At 44.7% G+C, this 21,157-nt stretch overlaps 1 protein-coding gene across 5 annotated transcripts; it reads right to left on the bottom strand.

The window, feature by feature from the left end:
• Positions 1–1,964: 1,964 nt before the first annotated feature.
• On the bottom strand, positions 1,965–19,837 carry LOC106591371 (uncharacterized protein KIAA1958). Of its 5 annotated transcripts, none has more exons than XM_045692689.1 (8): positions 19,658–19,826; positions 13,963–14,193; positions 11,872–12,138; positions 11,154–11,835; positions 6,710–6,889; positions 5,949–6,158; positions 2,955–3,112; positions 1,965–2,632 (listed from the first exon to the last, which is right to left on the bottom strand). In XM_045692689.1, the coding sequence occupies exons 2-8, from the start codon at positions 14,167–14,169 to the stop codon at positions 2,483–2,485; spliced, it is 1,854 nt and encodes a 617-aa protein (XP_045548645.1). In that variant the 5' UTR covers positions 14,170–14,193; positions 19,658–19,826; the 3' UTR covers positions 1,965–2,482. The 5 variants fall into 5 exon arrangements, with proteins under 5 accessions (XP_045548645.1, XP_045548646.1, XP_045548643.1 ...); XM_045692690.1 differs by having other exon boundaries at positions 11,890–12,138; XM_045692687.1 differs by having other exon boundaries at positions 11,154–12,138; positions 13,963–14,190; positions 19,658–19,837.
• Between the last annotated feature and the right edge of the window lie 1,320 nt (positions 19,838–21,157).

Genomic DNA, 21,157 nt, shown 5'->3' with positions numbered 1-21,157 from the left:
GTTGTATTTGGTGACAAATAACGTTTGATTTTGATTAGCTGTAATGCTGCTCCTTCAGGTAGCGCTCCAGACCACACTGGTAGTTGGCCAGGCTGTTGGGTTCATGCTCCGAGCCGTCCTTCTGCCTGGCGTCCCTGGAGGAGGAGGCCTGGCGTCCCTGGAGGAGGAGGCCTGGCGTCCCTGGCGTCCCTGGAGGAGGAGGCCATGTAGGAGTCCAGCTCGCTGGGCAGAATAAAATAAAACATTTATTTTTCCCAGAGGGAACTTCAGTTGTGGCAAGTTAGAGAAGATGTAGACAAACTATATTAAACATTTTACAGCATCATTCACACATAAGATCCTATATTAGATACAAGAGAACATAAGTCACAAAAAATAGATTTTCATTTAAAATAATGTCAGTACAAAACTGTAAGTGCCTCTCTTGATTTTGTAAATAAAGTGCAGGGGAGGCAGTAGATCTCCTGGCTCTCAGATGGATACTTGGACGGTCTTGGAAGTGTCTGAAGTTACGGAGAGCTGTCTGAGTGCTGCGGCTTCTCGTTCTGCTCTAACCGGTACGCTGCTTCAGCCTCCTCCTCTCTCCTCCATCTCTCTCAAAACAAATGAGTCAGACAGAGCCTCTGGTGATCAATGGCACCATATTACCCTGGTCAAAGTAGTGCACTATATAGGGAATAGGGTTCCATAGGGTTTTGGTCTAAAGTAGTGCACTATATAGGGAATAGGGTTCCATAGGGCTCTGGTCTAAAGTAGTGCACTATATAGGGAATAGGGCTCTGGTCTAAAGTAGTGCACTATATAGGGAATAGGGTTCCATAGGGCTCTGGTCTAAAGTAGTGCACTATATATAGGGAATAGGGTTCCATAGGGCTCTGGTCTAAATAGTGCACTATATAGGGAATAGGGTTCTATAGGGCTCTGGTCTAAAGTAGTGCACTATATAGGGAATAGGGTTCCACAGGGCTCTGGTCTAAAGTAGTGCACTATATAGGGAATAGGGTTCCACAGGGCTCTGGTCTAAAGTAGTGCACTATATAGGGAATAGGGTGCCAGAGGTTCATCAGAATGTTGATAAAATCTTGTGGATGAATGCATTTTATACTGCAGTGTTGTAGTATTGAGGCCTTGCGGTATCATACCTTAAACAGAACAGAAGGGACATGACTTTAACCCTGAGGAAAGAGATTTGAGAACTGTTAGGTGCAGTGCATTTTACATCTGCAACAACGAATGTTTCTTCTTGTTGACGAAGGCTCCCGTTTAATAACAATGACGATTAACTGATAATATGCGTCCCAAATAGCATAATATTCCCGTAATAGTGCACTACTTTTGACCAGAGTCCTATGGAACCCTATTCCCTATATAGTACACTACTTTAGACTAGAGCCCTATGGAACCCTATTCCCTATATAGTGCACTACTTTAGACCAGAGCCCTATGGAAACCTATTCCCTATATATAGTGCATTACTTTAGACCAGTACACTATGTAGGGCGCCATTTGGAACACGAAATGTTCTGTTGCCATGGTGCTGTAGACTTCGACATGCTTCAGAATGTCTCCTAGAACTCTGTTCCAATGTGGAGTCTTGCAACAACAAAAACATGAGAGGTTTCAGACTACTGAAGTGTTATAGCCATTCATAACAGGTTATAACCATTCATAAATCAATAGTTGGAAAGATGTTACGCATTTGCACATACTTACAGGGACATACTACCCCGTGACAGTCCTGGAGTAGTAGGGACAGGAGTCGAGAAACACTTCATCATACTGTTTGTAAATGTCAGTATCGTGAAAAGATCTACATGAATTTTAAAGTATTTTCCTGAGGTTTTTCTACTAAAATAAGATTCTTATTTGAATAGTCTTTTCCAAAAGTTTCTCTTCTAAACAAAAATATATATTTTTAAAACATTAAGGATTTCTCAGGAAGAATAAAAAAAACGAACGCTGCAGACAAATCCAAAAATAAACTTTAGTCTAGACAGTAAATTATACACATCATCCAAGAATCAGAATTCATTTGTCACATAGTCGACCATTACAGTAATGATGAACAACAGTGTTTTTTAATGACAGTCCAGTGTGCAGCCTACATAGTGTTTCTGTGTTATCATTGGTGGTTGGGGTGGACAGACGTGGAATGGAGCATAAAGGACAGATCCCTTGTTTTGAAAAGCCATCGGTAACCAATCACATCCCGATGACAACCACAGGCCATCGTAGGACCAGTCTGGTCCCAGGGCGAGGACATCACAAATTGACAGATCTGGGGACAGACTATCATAAGGACAAAAAAAAAATGCACCGACCGGAACGTCCGTCTGTCCCGTCTCTATTGGCTGCCGTTACCGGTTCATTTCCAGACGATTCTACCTGTTGAATCACCGCCGTTCATTTTGACACCTAGCAGGTGATCTACCACGTCCCCTCAGTCCCGTCCCCAGTGGGACGCCGCCCCCTCAGTCCCGTGTTATTTGCTGACTATAGGCAGCAGGTCTCCCTTGGTTTTCATGGTTTTGATCTTGGCTCTGATGGTGTCGTCCATGGCCTGCCGGCAGCGGTGGGCGTAGTGAGCCAGCGTTTCCTCCTTCTCGTCCCACGGCGGCAGGGCGTGGAACACCTAGAACAAAAGAGACATTAAAAACACCAATAATAGTTTATCGTTGACAGATTCAGCCTAGTCTGGGACTCATTGATTTCCAAATGGAGATTTGCTAATAAAAAGGCAGCACATCATCAAACACCTGCTTATATGTTTGTTTTACTCCACGTGTAACTCTGTGTTGTTGTTTGTGTCGCACTGCTTTGCTTTATTCTTGGCCAGGTCGCAATTGTAAATGAGAACTTGTTCTCAACTTGCCTACCTGGTTAAATAAAGGTGAAATAAAATTTTAAATATATTATAAAGTCTCATAGAGGACAGTCCAAAAGGAAATACAAACCTCCGGAGCAGCCAGGCTCAGCTCGGCGATGGCCGCCGTCCGTGAGATGGTGTTCCGGTCGACGCCCACGCGGTCGAACGCCACCTTCATGGAGACGCTGCGTCTGAACTCCTGCAGGGCCGCCATGTACCTGGCGATGACGCCCACCACGTTCTTCACTGGGGACAGAGACGAGAGGACAGGGCCTGGTAAAACTACCAAGACTAATTCATTTCAATCCAACGCTGTTTAAGGGCCATCTACAGTACTGTGTTTAAGGGGCCATCTACAGTACTGTACTCCTGACGGTGTTTAAGGGCCATCTACAGTACTGTGTTTAAGGGGCCATCTACAGTACTGTACTCCTGACTGTGTTTAAGGGGCCATCTACAGTACTGTGTTTAAGGGGCCATCTACAGTACTGACTGTGTTTAAGGGGCCATCTACAGTACTGTACTCCTGACTGTGTTTAAGGGGCCATCTACAGAACTGTACTCCTGACGGTGTTTAAGGGGCCATCTACAGTACTGTACTCCTGACAGTGTTTAAGGGGCCATCTACAGAACTGTACTCCTGACGGTGTTTAAGGGCCATCTACAGAACTGTACTCCTGACGGTGTTTAAGGGGCCATCTACAGAACTGTACTCCTGACAGTGTTTAAGGGGCCATCTACAGTACTGTACTCCTGACGGTGTTTAAGGGCCATCTACAGAACTGTACTCCTGACGGTGTTTAAGGGGCCATCTACAGAACTGTACTCCTGACGGTGTTTAAGGGGCCATCTACAGTACTGTACTCCTGACTGTGTTTAAGGGGCCATCTACAGTACTGTACTCCTGACGGTGTTTAAGGGCCATCTACAGTACTGTACTCCTGACTGTGTTTAAGGGGCCATCTACAGTACTGTACTCCTGACTGTGTTTAAGGGGCCATCTACAGTACTGTACTCCTGACTGTGTTTAAGGGGCCATCTACAGTACTGTACTCCTGACGGTGTTTAAGGGGCCATCTACAGTACTGTACTCCTGACTGTGTTTAAGGGGCCATCTACAGTACAGTACTCCTGACTGTGTTTAAGGGGCCATCTACAGAACTGTACTCCTGACGGTGTTTAAGGGCCATCTACAGTACTGTACTCCTGACTGTGTTTAAGGGGCATCTACAGTACTGTACTCCTGACGGTGTTTAAGGGCCATCTACAGTACTGTACTCCTGACGGTGTTTAAGGGGCCATCTACAGTACTGTACTCCTGACGGTGTTTAAGGGGCCATCTACACTCCTGACTGTGTTTAAGGGGCCATCTACACTCCTGACTGTGTTTAAGGGGCCATCTACAGTACTGTACTCCTGACTGTGTTTAAGGGGCCATCTACAGTACTGTGTTTAAGGGGCCATCTACAGTACTGACTGTGTTTAAGGGGCCATCTACAGTACTGTACTCCTGACTGTGTTTAAGGGGCCATCTACACTCCTGACTGTGTTTAAGGGGCCATCTACAGAACTGTACTCCTGACGGTGTTTAAGGGGCCATCTACAGTACTGTACTCCTGACGGTGTTTAAGGGGCCATCTACAGAACTGTACTCCTGACGGTGTTTAAGGGGCCATCTACAGAACTGTACTCCTGACGGTGTTTAAGGGGCCATCTACAGAACTGTACTCCTGACAGTGTTTAAGGGGCCATCTACAGTACTGTACTCCTGACGGTGTTTAAGGGCCATCTACAGAACTGTACTCCTGACGGTGTTTAAGGGGCCATCTACAGAACTGTACTCCTGACGGTGTTTAAGGGGCCATCTACAGTACTGTACTCCTGACTGTGTTTAAGGGGCCATCTACAGTACTGTGTTTAAGGGGCCATCTACAGTACTGTACTCCTGACGGTGTTTAAGGGCCATCTACAGTACTGTACTCCTGACTGTGTTTAAGGGGCCATCTACAGTACTGTACTCCTGACTGTGTTTAAGGGGCCATCTACAGTACTGTACTCCTGACTGTGTTTAAGGGGCCATCTACAGTACTGTACTCCTGACGGTGTTTAAGGGGCCATCTACAGTACTGTACTCCTGACTGTGTTTAAGGGGCCATCTACAGTACAGTACTCCTGACTGTGTTTAAGGGGCCATCTACAGAACTGTACTCCTGACGGTGTTTAAGGGCCATCTACAGTACTGTACTCCTGACTGTGTTTAAGGGGCATCTACAGTACTGTACTCCTGACGGTGTTTAAGGGGCCATCTACAGTACTGTACTCCTGACGGTGTTTAAGGGGCCATCTACACTCCTGACTGTGTTTAAGGGGCCATCTACACTCCTGACTGTGTTTAAGGGGCCATCTACAGTACTGTACTCCTGACGGTGTTTAAGGGGCCATCTACAGAACTGTACTCCTGACGGTGTTTAAGGGGCCATCTACAGTACTGTACTCCTGACGGTGTTTAAGGGGCCATCTACAGTACTGTACTCCTGACGGTGTTTAAGGGCCATCTACAGAACTGTACTCCTGACGGTGTTTAAGGGGCCATCTACAGAACTGTACTCCTGACGGTGTTTAAGGGGCCATCTACAGTACTGTACTCCTGACTGTGTTTAAGGGGCCATCTACAGTACTGTACTCCTGACTGTGTTTAAGGGGCCATCTACAGAACTGTGTTTAAGGGGCCATCTACAGAACTGTGTTTAAGGGGCCATCTACAGAACTGTGTTTAAGGGGCCATCTACAGAACTGTGTTTAAGGGGCCATCTACAGAACTGTGTTTAAGGGGCCATCTACAGAACTGTGTTTAAGGGGCCATCTACAGAACTGTGTTTAAGGGGCCATCTACAGAACTGTGTTTAAGGGGCCATCTACAGAACTGTGTTTAAGGGGCCATCTACAGAACTGTGTTTAAGGGGCCATCTACAGAACTGTGTTTAAGGGGCCATCTACAGTACTGTACTCCTGACGGTGTTTAAGGGGCCATCTACAGTACTGTACTCCTGACGGTGTTTAAGGGGCCATCTACAGAACTTACTCCTGACTCGTGTGTTCTCTCCATCTCTGCTCCTCTTGGAGCTCTTCATCACCCTGTGTCGGTCAAGTGGGTGGATCTCCACTTCCTCAAAGCTTTCGAACAGGGCCGAGTTCTCGAATACCACGCCCTCGTCAGGGAACCCCGCCCCCATGTGGGTGGAGCTGCCCAGCCCCGCCTCCATGTGGCTGGATGAATGACCGCACCTTTTCTCTAAAAACGGGGAAAAGAAGAAATGAAAAACGCTACCGTTTATCTCAGCTACCTCGTCATCTTCCATCGGGTCTTCGTCTGGGAAGTGATTTTCACATCACTGCTCTACCTCTGATTGGCTAAGTGCAAAGGTCAACTAATTGTAATAAAACAAAGATTGTTTTTACTTATTTATAGGATTTAGAAAACTAAGATAGTGTGCATATAACGCACCAGTAAGATCATAGCGTACCTGGGGGGGGGGTGAGAGGAGCGTACCTGGGGGGGGATGAGAGGAGCGTACCTGGGGGGGGATGAGAGGAGCGTACCTGGGGGGGGATGAGAGGAGCGTACCTGGGGGGGTGAGAGGAGCGTACCTGGGGGGGTGAGAGGAGCGTACCTGGGGGGGGGTGAGAGGAGCGTACCTGGGGGGGTGAGAGGAGCGTACCTGGGGGGGATGAGAGGAGCGTACCTGGGGGGGGGATGAGAGGAGCGTACCTGGGGGGGATGAGAGGAGCGTACCTGGGGGGGGTGAGAGGAGCGTACCTGGGGGGGGGATGAGAGGAGCGTACCTGGTCGTAGCTGGTCTTGCAGGAAGTCACAGATGAGTTCAGCCTTCTTAGTGAGTTCCTGCTGCAGCAGCTCCTTGTCCTGTTTCAGACTAGAGATGGTCTCTCCCATCTGCTCCCTGCGGCTCCGCTCAACACTCAGCAACGCTCGGAGACGGTCAATCTCATAGAGAGGCGGACCCACTGATAGAACAGAGACAGGAAGACTATACCGTTTACAAAATGTACATAATAAATAACTTGTATAGCATTTTTCCATTTGAGAAATAATCCCAAGCGCATTAAAAAAACCAAATCAACAAACATATTGTGAAGATGCAGACTAAATAGTGTCACATATAAAATACATTGCGGTTTGTTTAACATTTCTTTGGTTACTTCATGATTCCATATGTGTTATTTCATAGTTTTGATGTCGTCACTATTATTCTACAATATAGAAAATAGTAAAAATAAAATAAAAACCCTTGAATGAGGTGTCCAAACTGTTTATATATAAAAACATTACCGTTCAACAGTTTGGGGTCACTAAGAAATGTCCTTGTTTTTGAAAGAAAAGCACATTTTTTGTCCATTAAAATAACATCAAATTGATCAGAAATACAGTGTAGACATTGTTAATGTTGTAAATGACTATTGTAGCTGGAAACGGCTGATTTTTAATGGAATATCTACATAGGCGTACAGAGGCCCGTTATGAGCAACCATCACTCCTGTGTTCCAATGGCACGTTGTGTTAGCTAATCCAAGTTTATCATTTTAAAAGGCTAATTGATCATTAGAAAACCCTTCTGCAATTATGTTAGCACAGCTGAAAACTGTTGTTCTAATTAAAGAAAAGCAATCGTATCTGGAGCATCAGCATTTGTGGGTTCGATTACAGGCTCAAAATGGCCAGAAATAAAGCACTTTCTTCTGAAACTCGTCAGTCTATTCTTGTTCTGAGAAATGAAGGCTATTCCATGTGAGAAATTGCCAAGAAACTAAAGATCTCGTACAACTCTGTGTACTACTCCCTTCACAGAACAGCGCAAACTGGCTCTAACCAGAATAGAAAGAGGAGTGGGAGGCCCCGGTGCACAACTGAGCAAGAGGACAAGTACATTAGAGTGTCTAGTTTGAGACACAGACGCATCACAAGTCCTCAACTGGCAGCTTCCTTAAATAGTACCCACAAAACACCAGTCTCAGTGTCAACAGTGAAGAGGCGACTCTGGGATGCTGGCCTTCTGCATTTCAGAGCAAAAACCAAGCCATGGGGTTGAAGGAATTGTCTGTAGAGATCCGAGACAGGATTGTGTCGAGGCACAGATGTGGGGAAATTTCGGAAGCATTGTAGTTCCAAGAACACAGTGGCCTCCATCATTCTTAAATGGAAGAAGTTAGGAACCACCAAGACTCTTCCCAGAGCTGGCCGGCCCGCCAAACTGAGCAATCGGGGGAGAAAGGCCTTGGTCAGGGAGGTGCCCAAGAACCAAATGGTCACTCAAGAACCAAATCTCCCCTGTTATTGTAATGGTGAGAGGTTAGCATGTCTTGGGGGTATGATATAAAATGCTAACCTCCCCTGTTATTGTAATAGGGAGAGGTTAGCATGTCTTGGGGGTATGATATAAAATGCTAACCTCCCCTGTTATTGTAATAGGGAGAGGTTAGCATGTCTTGGGGGTATGATATAAAATGCTAACCTCCCCTGTTATTGTAATGGTGAGAGGTTAGCATGTCTTGGGGGTATGATATAAAATGCTAACCTCCCCTGTTATTGTAATGGTGAGAGGTTAGCATGTCTTGGGGGTATGATATAAAATGCTAACCTCCCCTGTTATTGTAATGGTGAGAGGTTAGCATGTCTTGGGGGTATGATATAAAATGCTAACCTCCCCTGTTATTGTAATAGGGAGAGGTTAGCATGTCTACTGTGTATGATATAAAATGCTAACCTCCCCTGTTATTGTAATGGTGAGAGGTTAGCATGTCTTGGGGGTATGATATAAAATGCTAACCTCCCCTGTTATTGTAATAGTGAGAGGTTAGCATGTCTACTGTGTATGATATAAAATGCTAACCTCCCCTGTTATTGTAATAGGGAGAGGTTAGCATGTCTACTGTGTATGATATAAAATGCTAACCTCCCCTGTTATTGTAATAGGGAGAGGTTAGCATGTCTACTGTGTATGATATAAAATGCTAACCTCCCCTGTTATTGTAATGGTGAGAGGTTAGCATGTCTACTGTGTATGATATAAAATGCTAACCTCCCCGGTTATTGTAATGGTGAGAGGTTAGCATGTCTACTGTGTATGATATAAAATGCTAACCTTCCCTGTTATTGTAACGGTGAGAGGTTAGCATGTCTACTGTGTATGATATTTGTTCGTCTGTTACTTTCTCACTCATAATTATTCCCGATTAATTCAGGACTATCCGTAACCATGGTAGCATCCACATTAATGTAGAAGTGTTTAGAAACATATTCTATTCTTATTTAAAATAAAAGTGACTCCAAAATAACAATACATTATTTACCATTCATTTCTATTGGGCACAAAATAATCTGAAACGCAACCAAAACAAACAGTAAATGCATCCAACAAGTTTGTAGAGACACAAGCTGGATGTAGTCATTGTGTGTTAGGAATATGGGACCAAATACTAAACTTTTTACTACTTTAATACACATATGTGAATTTGTCCCAATACATTTGGTCCCCTAAAATATGGAGACTATGTGCATAAAGTGCTGTAATTTCTAAAACGGTTCACCCGATATGAATGTAAATACCCTCAAATTAAAGCTGACAGTCTGTAATTTAAAGTCGTAGTCATTGTATCATTTCAAATCCAAAAATGTGTCACTGTCCCAATACTTTGAGTTCACTGTAGGCCTACAGACGGACACACAAATGCACCTTTTCTACACCAGTGAAAACTAGATTCTAGATAGGCTACTTGTACAGGATCATCTTGAATTTACACTTCATTAAAGACATGCGCAAGAACTTTACCAAATACTAAGTATTATTTTTACTTTAGGATGTGTGTATTGTTGTGAATCGCTTTTTATTTTAGATACTAATACACTGTTGGGTGCTAACCGGTCTCTGTTGGGTGCTAACCGGTCTCTGTTGGGTGCTAACGGGTCTCTGTTGGGTGCTAACGGGTCTCTGTTGGGTGCTAACCGGTCTCTGTTGGGTGCTAACCCGTCTCTGTTGGGTGCTAACCCGTCTCTGTTGGGTGCTAACCCGTCTCTGTTGGGTGCTAACCCGTCTCTGTTGGGTGCTAACCCGTCTCTGTTGGGTGCTAACCCGTCTCTGTTGGGTGCTAACCCGTCTCTGTTGGGTGCTAACCCGTCTCTGTTGGGTGCTAACCCGTCTCTGTTGGGTGCTAACCCGTCTCTGTTGGGTGCTAACCCGTCTCTGTTGGGTGCTAACCCGTCTCTGTTGGGTGCTAACCCGTCTCTGTTGGGTGCTAACCCGTCTCTGTTGGGTGCTAACCCGTCTCTGTTGGGTGCTAACCCGTCTCTGTTGGGTGCTAACCCGTCTCTGTTGGGTGCTAACCCGTCTCTGTTGGGTGCTAACCCGTCTCTGTTGGGTGCTAACCCGTCTCTGTTGGGTGCTAACCCGTCTCTGTTGGGTGCTAACCCGTCTCTGTTGGGTGCTAACCCGTCTCTGTTGGGTGCTAACCCGTCTCTGTTGGGTGCTAACCCGTCTCTGTTGGGTGCTAACCCGTCTCTGTTGGGTGCTAACCCGTCTCTGTTGGGTGCTAGCGCGTCTCTGTTGGGTGCTAACCGGTCTGTTGGGTGCTTCTGTTGGATGCTAACCGGTCTGTTGGATGCTTCTGTTGGATGCTAACCGGTCTGTTGGGTGCTAACCGGTCTGTTGGATGCTAACCGGTCTGTTGGATGCTAACCGGTCTGTTGGATGCTAACCGGTCTGTTGGATGCTAACCGGTCTGTTGGATGCTAACCGGTCTGTTGGATGCTAACCGGTCTGTTGGGTGCTAACCGTCTGTTGGGTGCTAACCGTCTGTTGGGTGCTAACCGTCTGTTGGGTGCTAACCGTCTGTTGGGTGCTAACCGTCTGTTGGGTGCTAGGAACACAAGCATTGAAATCTTCAGTTTAAAAAAATGTGCCATTTCCCCCCCAATGTGCACACACAGCAGAGCAATGACACGGTACACATACTGCATCTGCTCATTTGTGTAAGCAAAACAAAAGTACCGGAGAATCTATTTAAATTGGTAGCTAGGTCCATAAACCTCACAGGTATACCCCTCAGGAATGTGAACTTGCTGTTATGTACAATTTAACATTTCAGTGGGCATTTGGTGAGAATTGGTTGTTTGTTCTGACAGCAGAACCAGTGTGGTGATATACATGAAAGAGCAGAGGGAGGCGAAGCGGACAGAGAGAGCGCAAGAAAAAAGAGCTATCAAATGTATCTGTACCTGTAGCCACTCCTTTGGTCTCTGCTCCCAGGAGGTCCAGGTCAGAGTTCATCCCACTTGGAGAGGAGGGAGTCAGGTCCCCAAATGGCCCCTCAGATCCTCCAGGCTTCGGCAGGTCCTCCGACAGCTCAATTGCCGCCCCAGGGAGGGTTCTCAGGCACTGGGTTGACACAGAGGACGAGTCGTGATGTCTGGGGGAACCAGAGCTCATCGTGGAGGAGTGCTTGGAGACAGAGCCTCGTAACGGTTTGGCTAGCAGGGGTATGTGATGAGAGGAGTGCCCCAGCGGAGACGACACACCACCACCACCCAAACCGTCTGCAGCCTTCGGGAAGGGCTTGTGTGGTGAGGTGTGGGACAGGGATAACTGGGACAGAGAGTTATTAGGATTTGGGGACTGGGAGACTGAGTCAGAGGTCATGCCAGAGTTGGTACATCCCCCTGCTGCTAGCTGGGCTTTAGGCACTGTGTAATATTCCTCAGCAGTCTCCTGCTTTATTTTCTTCACTGATTTGTCCCCGTGTCCCCTGTCCTCAGACCATGGTCCCTGGGAGCCAGGCATGCCCCCTAGGGGACCCCTTTTCCTGGGTCTGTGATGAGGCTCGTAGTCCGCATCTCCATCCTCGTCCGTCGTGGCTGAAGACTCGCAGACGATATCAAACAGGTTGCGATTGTCGTCAGCCTCGGCGTTGTCGTCAGCCTCGGCGTTGTCGTCAGCCTCGGCGTTGTCGTCAGCCTCGGCGTTGTCGTCAGCCTCGGCGTTGTCGTCAGCCTCGGCGTTGTCGTCGTCGTCGCTGCAGTTGGAGAAGTCGCAGGAGTCCCGGGTCTGGCTGCTGTCGACCCCCTTGGCCTCGCTGGAGCGGCCCAGAAACCTCTCTCCTCCTGGGCTGCTCTGGCAGGCAGAAGCCCCTCCCTGGAGACTGAGGCTGTCTGAGTTGATGCTGCGGCTGTCCTGGTAGCAGCCCCCCCTCTCCTTCAGAATAACCTTTATTCACCATTTACATGTACCAGGAAGTGACTTGATGAAATCGTATTCGTTAAGTACTCGAACCCCTTCTCCTTTTTGTTACATTACGGCCTTATTCTAAGATGGATTAAATAAAATGTTTTTTCCTCATCAATCTACACACAATACCCCATAATGACAAAGCGAACAGGTAAAAAATTTTTTTGCAAAAGTATTAAACATTAAACAGAATGACCTTATTTACATAAGTATTCAGACCCTTTGCTATGAGACTCTAAATTGAGCTCAGGTGCATCCTGTTTCCATTGATCATCCTTGAGATGTTTCTACAACTTGATTGGAGTCCACCTGTGGTAAATTATTTTGAAAGAAGTTTGGAACCACCAAGGCTCTTCCTAGAGCTGGCCGACCGGCCAAACTAAGTCATTGGGGGAGAAGGGCCCGATAGTCAGTCTGACAGAGCTCCAGAGTTCCTCTGTGGAGATGGGAGAATCATCCAGAAGGACAACCATCTCTGCAGCACTCCACCAGTCAGGCCTTCATGGCAGAGTTGCCAGACGGAAAGTCACCTAAAAGACTCAGACCATGAGAAACAAGATTCTCTGGTCTGATGAAGCCAAGATTGAACTCTTTGGCCTGAATGCCAAGTGTCACATCTGGAGGAAACCTGGCAAAACCTGGAAGCATAGTGGCAGCATCATGCTGTGGGGATATTTTTTTCAACGGCAGGGACTGGGAGACTAGTCAGGATCGAGGGAAAGATGAACGAAGCAAAGTACAGAGAGATCCTTGATGGGCAGAAGGTTCACCTTCCAACAGGACAACGACTTTAAGCACACAGCTAAGTCTCAATGTCCTTGAGTGGCCCAGCCAGAGCCCAGACTTGAACCTGATCAAACATCTCTGGAGAGACCTGAACATAGCTGTGCAGCTGACCTGAGAGCTTTAGAGGATCTGCAGAGAAGAATGGGAGAAACTCCCAAAATACAGGTGTGCCAAGCTTGTAGCATCATACCCAAGAAGACTCGAGGCTGTAATCACTACCAAAGGTGCTTCAACAAAGTACTGAGTAAAGGGTCTGAATACTTTATTTTATAAATGTACAAACATTTTTTTTTAAACTGTTTTCGCTTTGTCAATATGGAGAATTGTATGTCGATTGATGAGGGGGGAAAAAAAACAAAGGCTGTAAAGTTACAGAATCTGGAAAAAGTCTGAATACTTTCCGAATGCACACAATCTACACACAGTAAAGAGTCAAAACAGGATCAGAAACGGCATAATATACTACATAAATATACTATATAAATAACATACTACATAAATAATATACTACATAAATAACATACTATATAAATAGAGGACATAGACACTGAGTGTACAAAACTGCTCTTTCCATGACAGACTGACCAGATGAATCCAGGTAAAAGCTATGATACTTTACTGATTTCACTTAAAGAAGGATTTTTAAGCCTTGAGACAACTGAGAAAAGGATTGTGTATGGTGTGCCATTCAGAGGGTGAACGGGAAAGACAAAAGACTTAAGTGCCTTTGAACGGGGTATGGTAGTAGGTGCCAGGCGCACCGGTTTGAGTGTGCCAAGAACTGCAAAGCTGCTGGGTTTTTCACACTCAAGTTTCCTGTGTGTATCAAGAATGGTCCACCACCCAAAGGACATCCAGCCAACTTGACACAACTGTGGGATGTATTGGCATCAACATGGGCCAGCATCTCTGTGGAATGTTTTGGACACTCAGTGTGTGTGTGTGTGTGTGTGTGTGTGTGTGTGTGTGTGTGTGTGTGTGTGTGTATAAATAAATTGCAGTGACAGAAATGCCCACCTTCTGGCCCGTCTTGCAGGTGGCTTGGAGGGGCCAGTGGTAGGCGTGGCCCGCGCCGCAACCCCACATGGCGGTCAGGTTCCCATGGGAACCCTCGGTAAGCAGGTGTTTGAGGTTCGGGATGAGAGCACAGATGGTGCCGTGACTATGGGCCCAGCGGACCAACTTAGACAGGTTCTCTGAAGAGGTGTGCAAGCAGTCTTCCATCGTGAGTTGGACCGGTTTCCTCTGCTGAAAAAACAGTAGTACCACTCAAAAGTTTGGACACACCTACTCATTCACGGGTTGTTCTTAATTTTTTTTACTATTTTCTACATTGTAGAATAATAGTGAAGTCATCAAAACTATGAAATAACACATTTGCAATCATGTAGTAACCCCCCCCCAAAAAAGTGTTAAACAAATCAAAATTAGATTTTTCAAAGTAGCCACCCTTTGACAAGAGTCAATGCATTCTCTCAACCAGCTTCGTGAGGTAGTCACCTGGAATGCATTTCAATTAACAGGTGTGCCTTGTTAAAATGTTAATTTGTGGAATTTCTTTCCTTCTTAATGTGTTTGAGCCAATCAGTTGTGTTGTGACAAGATAGGGGTGGTATACAGAAGATAGCACTATTTGGTAAAAGACCAAGTCCATATTATGGCAAGAACAGCTCAAATAAGCAAAGAGAAAACGACAGTCCATCATTACTAGAAGACATGAAGGTCAGTCAATCCGGAACATTTTGCAGTCGCAAAAACCATCAAGCGCTATGATGAAACTGGCTCTCATGAGGACCACCACAGGAAAGGAAGACCCAGAGTTACCTCTGCTGCAGAGGATAAGTTCATTAGAGTTAACTGCACCTCAGATTGCAGTCTCCTCTGAACAGTTGATGTTGTGATGTGTCTGTTATTTGAACTATGTGAATCATTTATTTGGGCTGTGTGAATCAGGCTTTCATGATAAAATTGCTGTAAAGAAACCACTACTAAAGGACACCAATAAGAAGAGACTTGCTTGGGTGAAGAAACATGAGCAATGGACATTAGACCGGTGGAAATCTGTCCTTTAGTCTGATGAGTCCAAATTTGAGATTTTTGGTTCCAACCCCCGTGTCTTTGTGAGAAGCAGAGTAGGTTAACAGATGATCTCCGCATGTGTGGTTCCCACCGTGAAGCATGGAGGAGGAGGTGTGATGGTGTGGAGGTGCTTTGCTGGTGACACTGTCTGTGATTTATTTAGAATTCAAGGCACACTTAACCAGCATGGCTACCACAGCATTCTGCAGTGATACTCCATCCCATCTGGTTTGGGCTTAGTGAAACTATAATTTGTTTTTCAACAGGACAATGTCTCAAAACACACCTCCAGGCTGTGTAAGGGCTATTTGACCAAGAAGGAGAGTGATGGAGTGCTGCATCAGATGACCTGGCCTCCACAATCACCCGACCACAAACCAATTTAAGATGAGTTGGACTGCAGAGTGAAGGAAAAGCAGCCAACAAGTGCTCAGCATGTGGGAACTCCTTCAAGACTGTTGGAAAAGCATTCCAGATGAAACTGGTTGAGAGAATGCCAAGTGTTTGCAAAGTTGTCATCAAGGCAAAGGGTGGCTACTTTGAAGAAACTCAAATATATTTTGATTTAACACTTTTTTGGTTACTACATGATTCCATATGTGTCATTTCATAGTTTTGATGTCTTCACTATTATTCTACAAATGTAGAAAATAGTAAAAAAAATAAATACCATTGAATGAGTAGGTGTGTCCAAACTTTTGCCTGGTACTGTATATTGGTTATTCATATTAGGAGGTGGGCAGCCTGAGTGCCACAACTGTTTGTACTCGTCAACTCCATCATTGTCCCCGTCAAGCCAATAGGTGACAAACAGTCGGCAAGATAGCACAAACAGGCACTCAGGCTAGGATGGCTTAGCTTTGATGCAAAAAAAATAAATAAATGTTTTTACATTGCGTCGGACTCTTGGTTACCAAAAGGGACAGAAAATACAATTACAATATAACCAGCTTCACCAACAAAAAACCCATTTCCTGTCTACAAAAGGAAATTTACAATCTTTAAGAACTCAACTTAAGACAAAGTGAAAACAAAACTCATTTAAAACCAGGTTTGATTCAGATTGGTCAATAGATGAGCAACATCAGGAAAACGATGAGCTTCAAATTGGGGCAGGAGTCTGTCTGTGTGTTGTGATTCTGGATGGCCAGACAGCTACCAACAATGACAAGATGTGGGAAATTGTGACTCGTTTCAGCTAGTTTACTCTTGGTCTTGTTTTGACTGATTTCATTTACATTTTTAGTCATTTAGCAGATGCTCTTATCCAGAGCGACTTACAGTAGCAAATGCATACATTTCATACATTTTTTTGTTTGTTGTACTGGCCCCCCGTGGGAATCGAACCCACAACCCTGGCATTGCACACACAGTGCTGGCGTTGCAAACACCATGCTCTACCAACTGAGCCACAGGGAAGACTTCATGTCAACGCTAATATGGCCAGAATTCGCTAGCTAACCAACAACTGTAACAATATATTTGAGAGACAAGTATTCATTGTGCTAATGTATTACATTGGAGACTAGATATATTATTTACATGTCAACATCTAGCTAAGCCAACACCGTGTTGCGCCCCATAGTTGTGCCACACATTGGTTTCGTTGCTAAACAACCAACTTGGTAATAAGGAGCATTGGTGGCAAATCAGCACAAAGGACAAGAAGGTAGAGACAAATCAGCCACAACTGTCAGTAAGAGTGTCCATGATGGAGTCTTTGAATGAAGAGATTGAGATAAAACTGTCCAGTTTGAGTGTTTGTTGCAGCTCGTTCCAGTTGCTAGCTGAAGCGAACTGAAAAGAGGAGCGACCCAGGGATGGGATGTGTGTGCTTTGGGGTCCTTTAACAAAATGTGACTGGCAGAACGGGCGTTGTATGTGGAGGATGAGGGCTGCAGTAGATATCTCAGATAGGGGGGAGTGAGGCCTAAGAGGGTTTTATACTTTTTTTATTTTATTTTAACTAGGCAAGTCAGTTAAGAACAAATTGTTATTTACAATGATGGCCTAGGAACAGTGGGTTAACTGCCCAACCTGTGGCTCTTGCGACGGGTAAACAGAGATGACCAGTTTACAGAGGAGTATAGAGTGCAGCGATGTGTCCTATAAGGAGCATTGGTGGCAAATCTGATTGCCAAATGGTAAAGAACATCTAGCAGCTCGAGAGCACCCTTACCTGCCGATCTATAAATTACGTCTCCGTAATATAGCATGGGTAGGATGGTCATCTGAATCAGGGTTAGTTGGTCAGCTGGGGGTGAAAGAGGAGCGATTACGATAGAGGAAATCAAGTCTAGATTTAACTTTAGCCTGCAGCTTTGATATGTGCTGAGAGAAGGACAGTGTACCATCTAGCCATACTCCCAAGTACTTGTATGAGGTGATTACCTCAAGCTCTAAACCCTCAGAGGTAGTAATCACACCTGTGGGGAGAGGGGCATTCTTCTTACCAAACCACATTACCTTTGTTTTGGATGTGTTTAGAACGAGGTTAAGGGTAGAGAAAGCTTGTTGGACACTAAGAAAGCTTTGTTGTAGAGCATTTAACACAAAATCCAGGGAGGGGCATATAAATGGATGGGAGAGCTTCCTACTGCCTGAGCTATGTTGTTGATGTAAATTGAGAAGAGCATGGTGCCTAGGATCGAGCCTTGGGGTACTCCCTTGGCGACAGGAAGTGGCTGAAACAGCAGATGTTCTGACTTTATACACTGCACTCTGAGAGAGGTAGTTATCAAACCAGGCCAAAGACCCCTCAGAGACACCAATACTCCTTAGCCGGCCCACAAGAATGAAATGGTCTACCGTATCAAAAGCTTTGGCCAAGACAATAAAAATAGCAGCACAACATTGCTTATAATCAAGGGCAATAGTAACATTATTGAGGACCTTTAAGGTTACAGTGACACAGCCATAACCTGAGCGGAAACCAGATTGCATACCAGAGAGAATACTATAGACATCAAGAATGCCAGTCAGTTGATTATTGACAAGTTTTTCCAACACGTTTGATAAACAGGGCAAAATATAAATAGGCAAGAAGCTGATTATACAGCATGGCCATTACACAGGTGCACCTTGTGCTGGGGGCAATAAATGCCCACTTCAAAATGTGCTGTTTTGTCCCAACACAATGACACATGTCTCAAGTTGAGGGAGCGAGCAATTGGCATGCTGACTGCAGGAATATCCACCCGAGTTGTTGCCAGATAATTTAATGTTCATTTTTCTACCATATGCAGCCTCCAACGCCGTTTTACAGAATTTGGCACTATGTCCAACCGACCTCACAACCCCAGACCACGTGTAACCACGCCAACCCAGGACCTACACATGCTGCTTCTTCACCTGTGGGATCATCTTGAGACCAGCCACCTGGACAGCTGATGAAACTGAGGAGTATTTTGGTCTGTAATAAAGCCCTTTAAGGAAAAACTCATTCTGATTGGCTGGGCCTGGCTCCCCAATAGGTGGGCCTATGCCCTACCAGGTCCACCCATGGCTGTGCCCCTGCCCAGTCATGTGAAATCCATAGTTTAAGTCCTAAAGAATTTATTTAAATTCACTCAATTCTTTGAAATTGTTACGTTTATATTTTTGTTCAATATAGATTTTCCTTTGTTGACAGGAAACGTTTTCTTTTGTAAAGCCGGTTATATTGTAATATGGTTATTTTCTGTCTTCATTTTTCGCAACCAAGAGAGTCCATCACAATGTAAAAAAAAAAACGATATTGGTTGCATCGAAGCTAGGTTGGGTAGCCTATAGTACTCTGAGTAAGCTTTCCCTGTAGCTCAGTTGGTAGAGCATGGTGTTTGCAACGTATGTATGAAATTAAATGTATGAAATGTATGCATTCACTACTGTAAGTCGCTCTGGATAAGAGCGTCTGCTAAATGACAAAAAAAAAATTAAAAAAAATGTAAACAATCACATTTGTGTGGGTATAGTCTACATCCATGTAGAGCAGTCTATACATTAAAAACGAGGGGCCAACAACACAATCTTTCACAAACAGTAAAGCTATTTTCAAAACCCCAAACACAATGTCCTGGTGACAGGAGGTATTTGTGTAGAGGTGAATTATGAAACCAGTCAGTGGCTCCATGGTTTCAGCCTGAAGAAAAACACTCAAGACAAGACCACAACACAGCAGGCTGAGAATGGCCCTGATTTTTTACAATGGTCTTACTAGTTGATTATGATAAGGAAATTAAATGCTTTGAATTGCGTTATCTACTGTGGATAAGAGCGTCTGCTAAATGACTAAAATGTAAATGTAAATGTAGACGACTAGTTGTTGGTGGGTTACGATAATGTCTGCAGTTAGCTAGCTAGCTAGCAATGACTCTAGCATGCTAACGTTTGAAGAAAGGCCCGTGAGATATCAAATCTCGCCACTTCTCTAGACTAGTAAGCGTTTTTTTTAATTATTATTATTATTATTATTTTTAAAATCAGTACTTCGCTACTATAATACCTGGCTGAATGTTGTCCAAAATGGTCAACTAGTTAGGTATAGCATTAGCAATCAGCCTGCTAACCTGGCTAGTTAGCGGTAGCTAGCGCTACGCGTCGGTTAGTCAGTCACAGAACAAAAAGACACCTGTATGTTATCAGAAATACTTACCTTTTACACCGAACACACACTTCCTATGTCTTCTAACATAAAGCAAATAAATGTTTCGGCTAATATTACTACCAAAATACAGCAGACAAGAAGACACAAGTCCGACTAGCTAGCTAGATTTGGTTTGGTTTGGCGAGACAACCCCCCCACTAAAACAGATGTAACTGGACCGGTGTGAACATAGCCACAATAGTGGAATTTCAGTTTCGCCTTTAAAATAAAAGTTCCCCCATTGGAAGTGACACAAACAGTGGAATCAAGCTACATTTGGACTAAATAAGGCAACAACAAAAAGGTTGTGTAATGTTGTTACATTATTTAAATGAAAGAAAATAAATGATTGTCAATAAACAGAAAACATTGGTGAAATCACACTGTGTATGTATTAGACTTTAGAATTGCATTGGGGGCATACTAATATGCATTTTACAGATTAAACTAGAGATTGTACATCCATGAAATGGGGTATCAACCTACCTACTCAGTGGCACCAACACAACAACTACGTAGAATTTTGGTGGGACTCTAAAAACCAGTGTGAAATGAGCCACATTAAGACTATTACATCAGCAGGTCCCATCAAACCAACTACTTGAATGCCCTGGCCTACTCCTTGAAGTGTGCAGTTCTGTAAAAAAAACAACAACACTACTTTATCTTTTAGTATGTGTATTACACGTCAGACCAAGCGATTGACTTGAGGCATTTTGATTTAAATGTGTAAAGGCACCATCACCATTAGGGTAATATAGGTCGTTAACAGCTATGCCAGTCCATCGTTGAATGAGCTGTATTCCGCCATAAGCAAACAAGAAAACGCTCACCTAGTAGCCAGGGACTTTAATAATGCAGAGAAACTTAAATCAGTTTTACCTAATTTCTATCAACATGTTCAATGTGCAACCAGAGGGAAAAGAACTCTGGACCACCTATACTACACACACAGAGATGCATACAAAGCTCTCCCTCGCCCTCCATTTGGCAACTCTGACCATGATTCTATCCTCCTGATTCCTGTTTACAAGCAAAAATTAATGCAGGAAGCACCAGTGACTACATCAATTAAAAAAAGTGGTCAGATGAAGCAGATGCTAAACTACAGGACTGTTTTGCTTTAACAGACTGGAACATGTTCCGGGGTTCTTCCGATGACATTGAGGAGTACACCACCTCAGTCACTGGCTTTATCAATAAGTGCATCGATGATGTCATCCCCACAGTGACCGTATGTACATACCCCAACCAGAAGCCATGGATTACAGGCAGCATTCGCACTGAGCTAAAGGGTAGAGCTGCCGCTTTCAAGGAGAGGGACTCTAACCCGGAAGCTTATAAGAAATCCTGCTATGTCCTCCGACGAAACATCAAACAGGCAAAGCATCAATACAGGACTAAGATCGATTCATGCAACACCGGCTCTGACACTCTTTGGATGTGGCAGGGCCTGCAAACCATTACAGACAACAAAGGGAAGCACAGCCGAGAGCTGCCCAGTGACAC

The sequence above is a fragment of the Salmo salar genome, chromosome ssa13 (genome assembly GCF_905237065.1).
Source record: "Salmo salar chromosome ssa13, Ssal_v3.1, whole genome shotgun sequence".
Classification (NCBI taxonomy): Eukaryota; Metazoa; Chordata; class Actinopteri; order Salmoniformes; family Salmonidae; genus Salmo; species Salmo salar.
The sequence above is the reverse complement of the archived record's forward strand: the minus strand, read 5'-3'. Positions and strand labels throughout refer to the sequence as shown.